We start from the raw sequence: 12591 nt of genomic DNA on the forward strand, positions 1-12591 counted from the left end.
TAATGTAATAATAATAATAATATAAATCAATACAAAGACCCAACTTGTTATAATTTCTATTGAAAATGCTTCGTTTCATCTAATTACTGCAAACATGCTAGTTATCATATAAAAATATATCAAGATTTTCAATTACCACTTTAAAAACTGATGTTCACCCATACAATATATCATCTGGCACATCCACTATCATTCTGGAGTTACACTTTCACGGAATCAGATAAATCTTTGAATATCATTCAATGATTTGGAGAACATTGTTTGCCATCAACAAATTCGCCTGTGTTATATGTTTAAAACCAGTTTGACAAATTTTTATGAAATGTTTTTTATGTGTTCTCAAACAGAGATAAACAAAAATTTCTTTGCAAATATTTTTCTGTACCAAGTAATATGTATGGTACCACGGTGTAAGGATACCACAAGTGTTGAAAAAATTTTACTTTTTAATTTGTGCAATGGTGAATTTCGTTTACATTAACTTAAAAGTTGTCGGATTTCTTTGTGCATGTGACACAAGTAGTCAATGTAACTTGGGCTGCCATCGATACCACGGTCTTCTACCAAAAATTGACGCATCACCGATTCTGCTTTGTCTCTCTGTCTTACCAATCTTAACTACAAATAAAATAACGTCAATTAATAATATTTAGCAACCACATGACCGTGTTATAAAACGTTTTACGGATTAATACTCACTCGCATGCAATAACGCCTGTTGCTCTGAACTTGTGCGATAATGTCTCTAATCCAGTGATTCAAAGAGTTGTCCAGAACAGGAAGAGTAGTTTTGTCTGTGTCAACTTGCACTACTGAGGCAACTCCAAAAACAGCTTGGACCCATTGAGGATTCACATTTAAGCCGAGCCACAGGAACATGTGAATTCCGTTTTCTGAAAAATGAAAAAAAAAAAATTATTGTTTTCATTAAAAAAAATATAAAAATTTGATTCTTGAATTTACATGAGACCTACCTAGTAGATATACCCCGTTGTCTTGGAATTTTTCGATCGAACAACGCATTACAGGAGGTATTTCGTTGCTCGCGGCATCAGCATCGTACAAAGAAATGAGCCGCGGATAGACGTGAAAGACAGTTTCTGTGATTGGCATCGAGGACACCAACATCATTATATACGATTTTTCATCAACTGTTATTCCAGCACCTAAAATCACAAAATTGACAAACGTCAATATCGAGAAATCATTAGGACATTCAGCACATCAGCGGGAGTTTTATTTCACCAACAGCCTTAGTTTAACCCATTTTCATTAATAACTTTACAGTTATTTTTTCAAATAATCAGAAAGTGCAAATCAAGGCAGAAAAGTTGCAGTGCGTGATCTTTGGACTTTAGTGAAGATGTATGTCAATAAGGTAAAAACTTCGGCTAATATACTGAATGCCTTAGTACAAAGTTTGTACGAAATCGACATAAAACTGACCTCCAGTGATTGCATCGCTCTTCAACAAGCTATTGGCGTAGAGGGGCAAGAGCTTAAGGCACTCGGGAAGTATCAGCTGTCCAAAAGTTGATGGCGAGGCGCAGTGCTTTCTGTAAGTGGCTAGGATGTGAGCGCACTTGGAAGTCAAAGCATCTCGTATTGCCTTTGGAGAATACTCGACCAGTTTGTTCACGCCTGTACAAAACAATGGAAGTAATGTAGTTTTCATTCCAACACACTGATCCAACTTAAAGAGTCAACTTACTCTGTTTGAGAAGGAAATTCACTAAGGCGTCACAGTCGCAGGATTTGTAGAGCTCAGCCATCATCGAAGAAGTCCTCAAGCTCAGATTGATGATCCGTAGTCTCCGGACACCACCGCAGGAAGTGTAGAGCAGAGCTGCTTGAATGAAAACGCCCTCGTCGTCTGTGAGCTTGTCGTCGTGCTGTATCTCGATTGCAATGGCTTTGTCGCTGTCTAGACTGGCTAGCTCAACATCGGTTGTGTTGGGCATGTGTAGGTGACCATAGAAGTCCGTCGGCCGAACACCCGTCGAAGTACGGACGCGCATCACGGCGTCGAACGCGATTGGTCGGCTGATGTTGTTTATGATGTCTGTGATAAGTCTTTCACCGTCTATGTCAGCCTTTTGACGTTTAAACAAACATTTACAAGTTAAGAAAGTCTTTTTAACACAATTGTTAAGTATGAATAGTTACTTGGAAATATGTGTATTTGTAAACTTCGCCGCCTGTGACTCTTGCGACTTGGCCAGTGGTGGCAACGTCTATGTACGAATTGTTAAACAAGAACAAGTCGACGGAGCATCCGGCGGTCACGCACTCTTGGCCCAAAGTGGTGTAAAAATTTGTCTGAGGAGCTGAAATTAAAATTTTACAATTTCAGAAGGAATTTTGCGTTAGCAAGATGATTATAGAAAGCAATTTACCTAGGACACTTTTTTCCTTCTCAGTTCCAAGAACATTACGATCGTCACGGTTTTTCAGTTTTCCTGGAGCTTCTGAGCTGGGCAGTGAAGATTGAAAAACAAGTAGTTTTCCTGCGCATTCGGAAGCCTAGAAATATGGTTAAAAAACATAAATAACTTACGACATTTTAGTGTTCAACAAAATAATTGGAAATTCCTGTTCTTACCTTAAGGGCCTCCAATCCTGCTTGAATAGCTGGTCCCAAATTACATTCTGTTTCTCGAGTATCCCCAAACATGACGGGAATTTGTGCCATTAAACTGTCGATCGTTGCCTCACTTTCCTCGGGATCAACAAGGAAACCCTCCAAAAGTGGCATAAACACCTCATGCACATCTCCAACGTACAACATCTGGGGCTGTGCCAAATTGGCTTTGCAATTGTAAAAATGAACGGAATGGTTGTACGTTATGAAACCAACTTTCATGTTTGACTTTGATTGGTACATATCAACAGGAAGATGGCGAATCATTTCTTTCATTTGTGAACAGAGGAGATTTACTAAACCTGATTTAATATTGTTGTAAGAGACATCGATCACAAAAATAATTGCTGGTGGTTTCGGAAAAGTATTGTCCTAAAAAAATAAAGTCAACATAGTTTTTTTTTTTTTTTTTTTTTTTTTTAATGAAATAAAATTGAGTTCAAATATTTGGATTTCTACGTACTTTACAATACAATTTTGTTGCCACGTACTCGAACGTTCCCAGCCTTAGTTCTGGTCTCTCATATCGGTCCATTCTTTGGCCGGTATGATCTAAATGTTGGAAGTACTCTTGTGGAACTGGATAAAAAGATCATGTTAAGAATTAATTACGTGAAAAATGATTGAAAAAGTACTAACAATTTCGGGTTACCTTCAGTAGTGGCTTTACAAAACATACACTGGAACCGCCTTCCAGCATCAATGAATTGCATGAAAGGACACATGTAAGCTTTACAACGAATACATCTAACAGGCCCGATTTCACCCATGTCAACGATAGGCGGTTCCATCTCGCCCTCTTCGCTTTGAGCCATTGGACTTAAAATAATTCCAAATGGAAATTGTGCCTGATGTCGTGCAGAAGATGTCAAACAATTGGTTTTCAAAAACTCGTTAAGGACAATGAAAATTGTTGTGTCATACTCACTTGCTTTAGTATGTCTGCCGTTGTAGGAACAGTGTACATTGATGACCTAATGAATCTTGGAGATGCGTTTCCTTGATCGTGGACTACATATTTCGTTGTCACTAGCGGAGGAACCAATCCCCTCTGATTCGTTATGAAATCTCCACCTTTCATCTTTTGGTCATCTTGAATAACTTGAATCTGCAAGGGACATCAACATTTTTAATGAAAAAAATCCGTGAGTCCATGGATACTCAATTGTGATTGGTGTGCAGAGAATCTTACAGGATTCGGCATGTTATCAGGATCTAGTCTCTTATTCTGGGCCTGAGCATTCGCTGGGTATCCTCCAGGATATGAGCCAGGCTGATTTTGATATATTGGCTGACAACAAAATTTTCGTTAGCAAATCAAAATTTTTAATTCATTTTAAATGCGTAATTGAAAGTTCCTATCTTACAGGTTGGCCTGGACCAAAGCCTGGTTGTTGAAATCCTTGATTCATGCCACTTGGTTGTCCCGGTAATGGAGGACCGGGTGGGTAAGGCTGTTGCCCAAGCATTTGATTTTGATAGGGACCTGGTGCAAAAGTTTGCTGGCCTGGCAGAGGCGGCCCCGACAAGTTTTGTTGACCCAGCATAGGAGGTCCTGACAATGTCTGCTGTCCAGGTAATGGAGGTCTTGATAGGTTTTGCTGCCCTGGCATTGGGGGTCCAGAGAAATTAGGTTGACCTGGCCTTGGAGGTCCAGCTAAGGTTTGAGCATTGAGCATGGGTGGTCCAGATAAATTCTGAGGACCTGGTGGTTGATTGAATTGCGGCCCGGATAAACTTTGCTGTCCTGCTAAATTGTTTTGTTGGCTAGGAAGTGGAGGTCTGGATAGATTTTGTGGACCCTGGAGGTTTTGTCCATGCATTGGTGAACCGGATGAGTTGTGATTGCCTGGCATGTGGGGCATTGGCCCAGATTGAACCCCCATTGGTCCTTGACTCATGGGTTTGTTCATTTGATTGCCTACTGAGCCATGCTGTTGTTGCTGACCTGAAATAGGTGGGCCAGGTAAATGTGATTGATTTTGGTTGGCTGCAGTTTGAGGCATGCTCTTGGGAATGTTTGGTCCAGAATGTAATCCTAAGTTAGGCGGCTGTGTTGAATACTGTTGACCAGGAAACTGAGGTGTTCCTGAAGATCCTTGTGGAAATGGAAGACTGGACGTTTGTGAAGGGGGAGGTGCAGTAACAGGCTTATCTGCAGCTGCATGATTTCCATCTGGTGTACCTGTTGAGTTGATTGTATTAATAATGTTCGTGACGTTGGAATTTGAATTTGGTCAATTTTAATTGTACCTTGTGGAGGATAATGATTCCGATTACTAACTCCATTCACGAAATGGTTCTGGGCTGATGAATTTTGCTGCAAAAATAATTTGGTCGATGTTATGCTAATATGCTTAATTTGTTAGATTCAATGGTGACCAGTTTTTAAAATGTTACCAATCAGAAAATAAACGTTAGATCATAATTTAGATATTTTTAAAAACGATGAAATTTTTTTTTTACAATTCCATTTGTTTTTACAATAAATCAAATTTGGAATTTTTTTTATAATAACATTATCTTTATTCAAAAAAAGGCACTTACCGTGGAAAGAGGTTTTTGAGGATCAGTCAAAGATACACTAGACATTTGGTCCACAAGATTGTTTTGATTTAACTGTGGCAAAGGTGGAGCAGATTTTTGTTGAGGCAGAGACTGTGCATCAGAGGCAATTTTTGATGGATAATTGGCGTTGGGTTCTTCATAAGGCAAGTTTGGTGGCTGTCCTCCATAGAACGAACTTTGTTGTTGCAAATACTGAGGATTCATTTTTTAAATCTAAAAATAAAAAAAGATGCAATATTTTAGAATTTTGATAATTTTTCAGTTACGTTCAGTATCACGTTTTCGGTAATAGTAAAAAAGATTCTACCATATGCACGTAATATCGTTACATTAAAACATCACCCAACGAAAATGTTCCCTCTTTTATCTGCTTTATAAATCAATTAAAATAAGTAAACTAAGCATTCAAACATATGGCAAGATAGAAGCCGCGTTTTAAATTTCATTTTGAACAAAAAAAAAACCAAGCAGGATACAAAAACAGATGTTGGTCCCCAATACCCACTCACGTCGTTTAAAATCTAAGTATAGCAATCACGATCAAAAAATTTACTAGAATATGTCACTCGAGAAAAATTTAGACAACAAATTAGAGTAATACTTATAAAAATTTTGTTGAGGCACAATGTTTTTTTTTTTTTTTTTGAAGTACTTATTTGTTGGAAAAAACTTTTCTCTGCTGAACCAATCAATTTAAAAAAAATAAGAGTGAACTTGAAAAAAAAATTACACCAGACAACACATGTGTTATAATGCTTTGGTGTTGCGCGAATGCAATGAATTTCTGCATTTTAGAATGGTGAGAGTCTGCAATTTTTGCAAGTGGCCATGTGTGTACATACATGTGAGTAAACATACGTGTGTAATAAACCCCGTTCACGCTTGCGATCCGAGCTTCTTACCTCTCTCCAATGATACATAAAATTGTCAAACAAACAGAGAGAAACACTGCATAAAATGGCGTACATTATAACAAATATTTATTTGATTGACACATTAGAACAGTATTAAAACGATTAGTCGCACGTTGCAAACAAATGGTATATTTTGGAGAGTGACAACAACTGTCAAACGTGCTTTGCTGTATTAGCAGGATAGCATGCAAGGGTCACGTATAGGAAAACGCCACGTATGTAAAACTCGACATTCGATATTATCGCGACACAAGACTGCACACTGCACATACTCACATTTTCAATACAATCTCGATTTACACATAACAAGGGACTTGAACAATTGTCTTTGACAGAAAAAATAACAATGTCACATGTACACGGGAACGTAGAAAAATATATCAACTAACAAAAAGGCGTAAGTGTACGCACTGCACTGCACACTCGGGCAGAGCAGTGTGAATTACCACGTTGCCGTAGTAGCGGCTTTCTTCACAACTATACCTAGTCTGTGTCTCTCTCTCTCTCTCTGTCGCCCACGCAAGACAAAAATTTTGCTGACAGATTTTGCGGTCATACGCGTATTGTTTCTTTTTTTCGGGGAAAAATTGCGCCCAAGGGGCATCCCCATGTGGTAGGGATGGTGATTTTTGTTGGTGGATTGAGTAAAAAAAGGGATATCCGGGTTGATGATTAATATATTTTATGCTCGTTTGGTTTATGTATATCTACCCGTGTGTGGATACAAGCGCTTCCTTTGCGCCAATCAAGCAGCGGCTTTTACTCTTGAGAAGTTGCTTTTAAATGTTGTTTCCAAATTGACAAAACTCATTGCAATTTTATCCCTCTACCCTATTCGATGACCAACAAATAACGAAAACAAAATCTGTTGGATTTGATCGGTAGTAAGTTTTGCAAAAAACCGGCTGGTACCACCAGGTGGATATCAAATTTTTGGGATAAATGTTTTTACGTCACATTTTTTTATAATTTTTACTTTAATTCACAAATTAGTGAGTAAAAACAATTTTTTTCAACTGGTAAACATCAACAGGAGTTGTATGGCCGTACACGTTTTGCTCCAGTTAATAAAAAAGTAAAAGTGGTAAAAAAAATAGAGATACATGGCGAAGTGCGGGAGTAAAAGTACTTAAAACAAGGTATTCAACAGCTATCGTGTTGAAGAAGAAAATTTAGAAAAAAAAAAAGTATTTGAAATACATTTAACAGTATGTAATAGTGAAAATAATGTGAAAAAAAACAAATACGCTATCTGTTGTCTTTACGGTAGTAACAGTTATTTATATTTTTTCTTTCAAATATTTTTTTATTTTCTTATAATAATTCTAACAGTTATCCTCACAATGTTTTTTAGTTTTTTTAAAGTTTTACTTGTTCATAATATGTTCCAGTTATTTTCAATTTTCAAACAAAATATTTTAGAATTTGCTTACGTTTATTTGCAGTTTTTTGTATTTTGCTTTGATTTAGAAAGGTTGTAAAATATAAAGTTTTCTGAAAAATATGTATTTCTTATAGTATTCAAGATAAAAACAATCATAAAAAAAATGTTTCTGAGTGTGTAAAATCAGTCACGTCTCAGAAACCCTTCGATTAATTTTAACAATCCAGGGCTTTCCTCTTCACAACGGCTCACAAAAAAATGTAATAGGCCTCAATTAATGCTTACTTCTGTTTGTATATCATAAATTATAGGAACAACAATTTCGATGAGAGAAAGAAAATTCGGTAAACGTACATTTCTCTGTAATACTCAATGTACGTCAAACTACAATTATTTTTATTTTCAGCAAATTCCTCCATCTGAAATCTGATACAATATCACCAACTGACTTTTGACTTAGTCTTGTTTAGCTAAAATACTTACTAGATGACATAATGTTGTCTGAAATCGAATATTGATGCCGATGTTGCTAAGAAGTGAAAAAAAAAAAAAAAGATGACATATTACTTAATGGAAGAAAAAAAATAATTCAACCTGCCAGGTAGATTGTCAAAAATATTAAACACCTTTTTTTTTTTATCAACATTGAAATACAGTGAGTTACATTTGCTTGATTAACGAAGTGACGTGATAAGAGCGTTTTAAATGTAAACGTTTTACTACAAGGCAATGTCACTCCTTTATTTTCGTAAGTTGTTATTTATGCGAAAGAAAAAAAATATACGCGTCTCATGTTTTTCAATAATCCACCTGACTCACCTAATCAACAATGAAATTTTTTGTATTCTTCCTAACTACTAGTTTTCTGAACAACTCTATTAATTTCAACAGTCTCAGTATACGTAATTCTTTTGACGGGTGTCAAGTGATGAGTTCCATTTGATGCCCCAAGTACTTCAAATTGCATTCAAAAAGTTAAATTATCTTTAAAAGTTGCTGAAGTGTGATTATTTTGTAGACCCATGCGCGAATGGCACATTGAACAATCCACGGGTCTAGACGCTATTAAGCTGATTCCTCTTTTGGATTACGTACACATAAAATGGAATGTATTTAAAAAAAATCGTAGTACACATTTGAATTAACATAGATTTTTTTGAACATGGCAACAATGACAAATTTCTAGTTAGTTTTGATCTGGTGTACAATACTGAAAAAAAAATTATTAATAAATTCGAAATAAATTTTTTAATTCCTATTCCGCTCATTATAATATGTGGCACTTTTCGTTAAATGATCCAATTGTATGTATGAAGGGCGCTATTGTTCGTCAAACACAACAACCCAACTAATTTAATTGTATGGAATATGCAGTTGATTCAAATATTTCGTAAATTCATAGTCCAAAAAACAAATGAAAAACCATGACTAGGAGTTTTGAAAAACCAAAAAGCAATTGGTAGGAAGAAACATCTAATTTCTCTGATTTTTTCATAAGCAACATGATGACATATCTGTTACTCTATATAGGTATGTCCCTCACACGTTTTGAGTAAAAATTTATTGTGTACTGATATAATACTGGTCTTTACAAAGAAAATAAAAATATAATAATAAAATAAAAATAGAAATATAAGATTTCTGAGATTAAGTAATAAGTTATTCAGCAACTTACTTTCCAAACGTTTCCTTGTGATTGACCTCAAGTCTATGAAAAAAATTATGGAAATAAATTTCTTGTACATAGTTTTATAGGATTTCAAAAAAGTAAGCATGAGCCGTAATGAGATTGTTTTAATGTTTTAAAACTCATTCGCTATGAGGGAGGGGGGCATTCAAATTTGCTTTGTAGTAATCTATTTAAAAGTTATTTGAAATTCATTAGTAGATTCGGCCATTTTAACTCGATTATAATATTGCCATAAAAAGTTGTTCTTTTTTTTTTTGAGAGCACATTGAAAATTATGAATTTTTTACTTCAAGTGATCTAAAGTTAGTTTATGAGCTTTTCAAAGTAGAGTCTATATTGTTAATATATTTGAGATTAAATTACAGTTTTACTTGCTAATGTACTAATCTTAAGTTACCATTAGTTAACAGTATTAATTTGAATTCTAACAACAAATCAGATTATTAAACATGGACAACAAAATTTCTAACTAAATAATCTTGGCTGATCATCCATGCAGTCATCAGTTGCATGTACTCATTCTGTCTTGGAATGGGCTTCACTTTTGATTCACCTGTTGATCTCATTGGTATACATTTTGACAAATCTGCTATCAAATTTTCATGAATAACAAACTCTCTTTGTACTAGTTATGCAAGTAAATGACATGAAAATTGACTCAAAAATAATTTCTTACTTCTATGATAAATTACTACAATGATTTAGTATATTATTTATTTAATTTATACAAAATGTATTTCAGTTTACAAAGAATATGTAAGGCTAAAAGATTACATAATTGTGAGAGTTCAGATGATCAGTAGTCTGGGTCTTTTGTGTTAACCATTGACAATAGTCTAGTGTTGAATACAACATTTATTTAAATAACTCATGTCAAATGTATAGAGCCATGTACTTGTTGAATTGAAAAAAAATTGACAGTAACATTAATCTGCATTCAAACAATTTGAGTGCACTCATTCAACATGTAGTACCATTATAGATGTAAAATTTATAAAAATAGTACTTTATCGGATGGCAGCTTTCATATTTTCAACCCATTAGATAATTTGATAATTAAGATTAACATAATTGAAGTTGTGAGAAATTTACCTTGTAAAGTTTTGAGAAACATCATTTACAATAGATTACTTGAATAAATGGTACCAAAGATCAAGTGATACTACACTGGGTTACAAAAGTTTGTTTTTTCTACCATTTAAACAAAATATTTTATAATGTAGGTATGTTTTGGAAAATTAATGTTTACATTGATTTAAAAAAAAAAATTTATTGATGAAACAGTAAAAACTTACATACAGGTTCAAAATGCTTTATACATTTTAATTTCAGAAACTAATTGATACATGAACTCAAGTTTACAATAGGTCCATCTATGAGGCTTGCGATAAAAAGTTTTTAAATTACATTTACATGTCATGAAAGTGTTTGCTTGCTGAAGTTAATTTGTTTTGAACAATATGATTTTTAACATTAATTTGAGAACTTGGCTGAACTATTCGTTAGGTAAACTGTCACATTTTAATTTGAATACCAGGAAATCACATAAAAATAATTTATTATAACGACGCAAACATAGTATACAGAGTGTACTATTTTAGTCATATGATTGAAAATCTTATTTTCATAAGTTGTTTGTATTTCAATAAACACTCTGTCGCAGATGATTTTTGAACAAAAACATTTTGATGAAAATTTCTTATGACATTTTCTACTTAGTGAGTCTGATAATCTAATCAAGTTTACAATATAAGTTGATGTTTTCTAGAACAATTGGGTAAAATGTAATATAATATATGCAGCCATATTTTTGAAAGTAATTACTGATTTTTACTATCTGCATCAAGTCAAATTATTCATCTGAGTCACTTAAAATATTTGACGAAATCATAAGTTTTTTACAACTATAACATTGATGAAACAAAGCAATACAATAAAGTATTAAGAAAAATATTTCACAGAAAGTTTTTTCAATCTAGTGATTAAAAAAAACTTATATTTAAAATAAGTATAATTTTTGTTTCTTACTTCAGAAAGAAAACTTAATTATAAGCATACAGTTAATTGGTTCCTTAGTAGTAACGGTACTTATTATTAACGTTCAGTGTCTTTGATTTTTTTTTTTTTTTTTTTTTTTTTTTCAATGTTTTCATAAACTTACCAATAAAATTTGGACGATTCGTATGCTTCTCAAACTTTTTACTTCATGCTTCTTCTGGCAGGCTTCTTGCTTTTGGCTTTCTTTGCAGATTCCGGTTTACCTTTTTCTTTTGTTTCTTTAACAGCAGATTTTTCATTTTCCTCCTGTTCAGCTAGGAATTCTTCGATGAGCCTATCACAGTTTAATTTTGTTTCTTGCTCCCAAGTATCTGCATCTGCGGAGTATCCTTTCCAACGGATGAGGAACTGACGCATACCTTTGATTGTACGCTGATCCACAATTTTTTCCACCTCGTACTCCTCACCGTCATCACTCTCATCTTCTTCTTTTTTGGAAGCTTTGCCCTTTTTCTTACTCTTGGATGGCGATTTTCCGTTGCCTTTGACTTTCTCGCTTTCATCGTCATGACTCTCGTTATTTCCAACCTCTGATTTACCCTTCTTTTTCTTCTCCGCAGGCTTTTCCACCTCCAACTCGGAACCGTTGCTATCACTCTTCCTTTTGTTGAGCGATTTTCTGTTACCTTGTTTCTCGCTGCCGTTCTTGTCCTCGTTGTCCTTAGCGTTTCCTCGTGAAGTACGCTTCTTAGCGGAACTCAACGTTTCAACTTCACCTCCATTGTCAGCTTTTACGGAGTCATCCATGACCACCGCTTCGTCAGTATCATCATGAGCTGACTTCTTGCCCTTCTGTACCTTGGAAGATGAACGGCGCATCCTGAATTTTGGTTAATTTATATAAATTTCCTCGAAGGGCAGCGTCGACGTTGACCTGGGCTTCAGGGCTTCAAAATACCTGCGTGTAAGCTCGTGGCTTTTTCGCCGGATGTCTAGGTTAGGATATATTCACTTCACGGCAAGCACGTGCGTCAAAGTTGCCGAGTTGGTGGCTTACTGCTCTCTGATGGAGCGCCGGCGGGAAATTGTCGCAGCTATAGCTTGTAGGACATGTATATACTTACTTTTCTCCGAACTGCCCGCGCTTTTTACTGTTTTGCTTTTGACCGTCCCTCACCAATGCGTCGTCGTGTTGCATGACGTCAAATCGCGAAAAATGTGAACATGCACAGTCGCACATACATGGGCACGGAGTCTGTGTGTGTGCGCGACCTCGTGCTCTGATGTAACACGACGTCACAGAACTCTGCAATAAAATATACTTATTCAGGAGAGCGCGATGCTGCAGAGAGGATATTATGTCTATTCTAGGATGTAGGTAATAGGTATATGTGTT

At 35.2% G+C, this 12591-nt stretch overlaps 2 protein-coding genes across 7 annotated transcripts; both read right to left on the reverse strand.

Annotated features, from left to right (window-relative positions):
* Nucleotides 1-42: 42 nt before the first annotated feature.
* Nucleotides 43-6546, reverse strand: LOC106639877 (protein transport protein Sec24D-like). 6 transcript variants are annotated; one of them, XM_014353683.2, is made up of 16 exons: nucleotides 6400-6546; nucleotides 5189-5422; nucleotides 4895-4961; nucleotides 4009-4826; nucleotides 3834-3932; nucleotides 3570-3749; nucleotides 3294-3489; nucleotides 3105-3220; nucleotides 2603-3013; nucleotides 2397-2523; nucleotides 2167-2327; nucleotides 1712-2093; nucleotides 1447-1641; nucleotides 975-1166; nucleotides 700-893; nucleotides 43-618 (listed from the first exon to the last, which is right to left on the reverse strand). In XM_014353683.2, exons 2-16 carry the CDS (start codon nucleotides 5411-5413, stop codon nucleotides 478-480), a joined length of 3504 nt encoding a protein of 1167 aa, XP_014209169.2. In that variant the 5' UTR covers nucleotides 5414-5422; nucleotides 6400-6546; the 3' UTR covers nucleotides 43-477. The 6 variants fall into 6 exon arrangements, with proteins under 6 accessions (XP_014209169.2, XP_089452281.1, XP_014209168.2 ...); XM_089596155.1 differs by having other exon boundaries at nucleotides 6513-6532; XM_014353682.2 differs by lacking the exon at nucleotides 6400-6546 and adding an exon at nucleotides 6112-6160.
* A 3905-nt stretch (nucleotides 6547-10451) lies between these two features.
* LOC106639904 (uncharacterized) lies at nucleotides 10452-12286 on the reverse strand. Its single transcript, XM_014353719.2, has one exon. It carries the CDS (start codon nucleotides 12072-12074, stop codon nucleotides 11397-11399), a length of 678 nt encoding a protein of 225 aa, XP_014209205.2. The 5' UTR covers nucleotides 12075-12286; the 3' UTR covers nucleotides 10452-11396.
* Nucleotides 12287-12591: the final 305 nt, after the last annotated feature.

The sequence above is a fragment of the Copidosoma floridanum genome, unplaced genomic scaffold (assembly GCF_036245765.1).
Source record: "Copidosoma floridanum isolate Cflo_tuat_1 unplaced genomic scaffold, Cflo_Japanese_pri ptg000030l, whole genome shotgun sequence".
Classification (NCBI taxonomy): Eukaryota; Metazoa; Arthropoda; class Insecta; order Hymenoptera; family Encyrtidae; genus Copidosoma; species Copidosoma floridanum.

Coding starts and splice junctions, on each gene's coding strand:
- LOC106639877 (XM_014353683.2), bottom strand. CDS start 5,413: ATGAATCCTCAGTATTTGCAACAACAAAGTTCGTTCTATGGAGGACAG. Junction 1,167..1,446: donor GAGCGATGCAATCACTGGAG/GTCAGTTTTATG, acceptor TTGTGATTTTAG/GTGCTGGAATAACAGTTGAT. Junction 894..974: donor CAACGGGGTATATCTACTAG/GTAGGTCTCATG, acceptor TTCATTTTTCAG/AAAACGGAATTCACATGTTC.
- LOC106639904 (XM_014353719.2), bottom strand. CDS start 12,074: ATGCGCCGTTCATCTTCCAAGGTACAGAAGGGCAAGAAGTCAGCTCAT.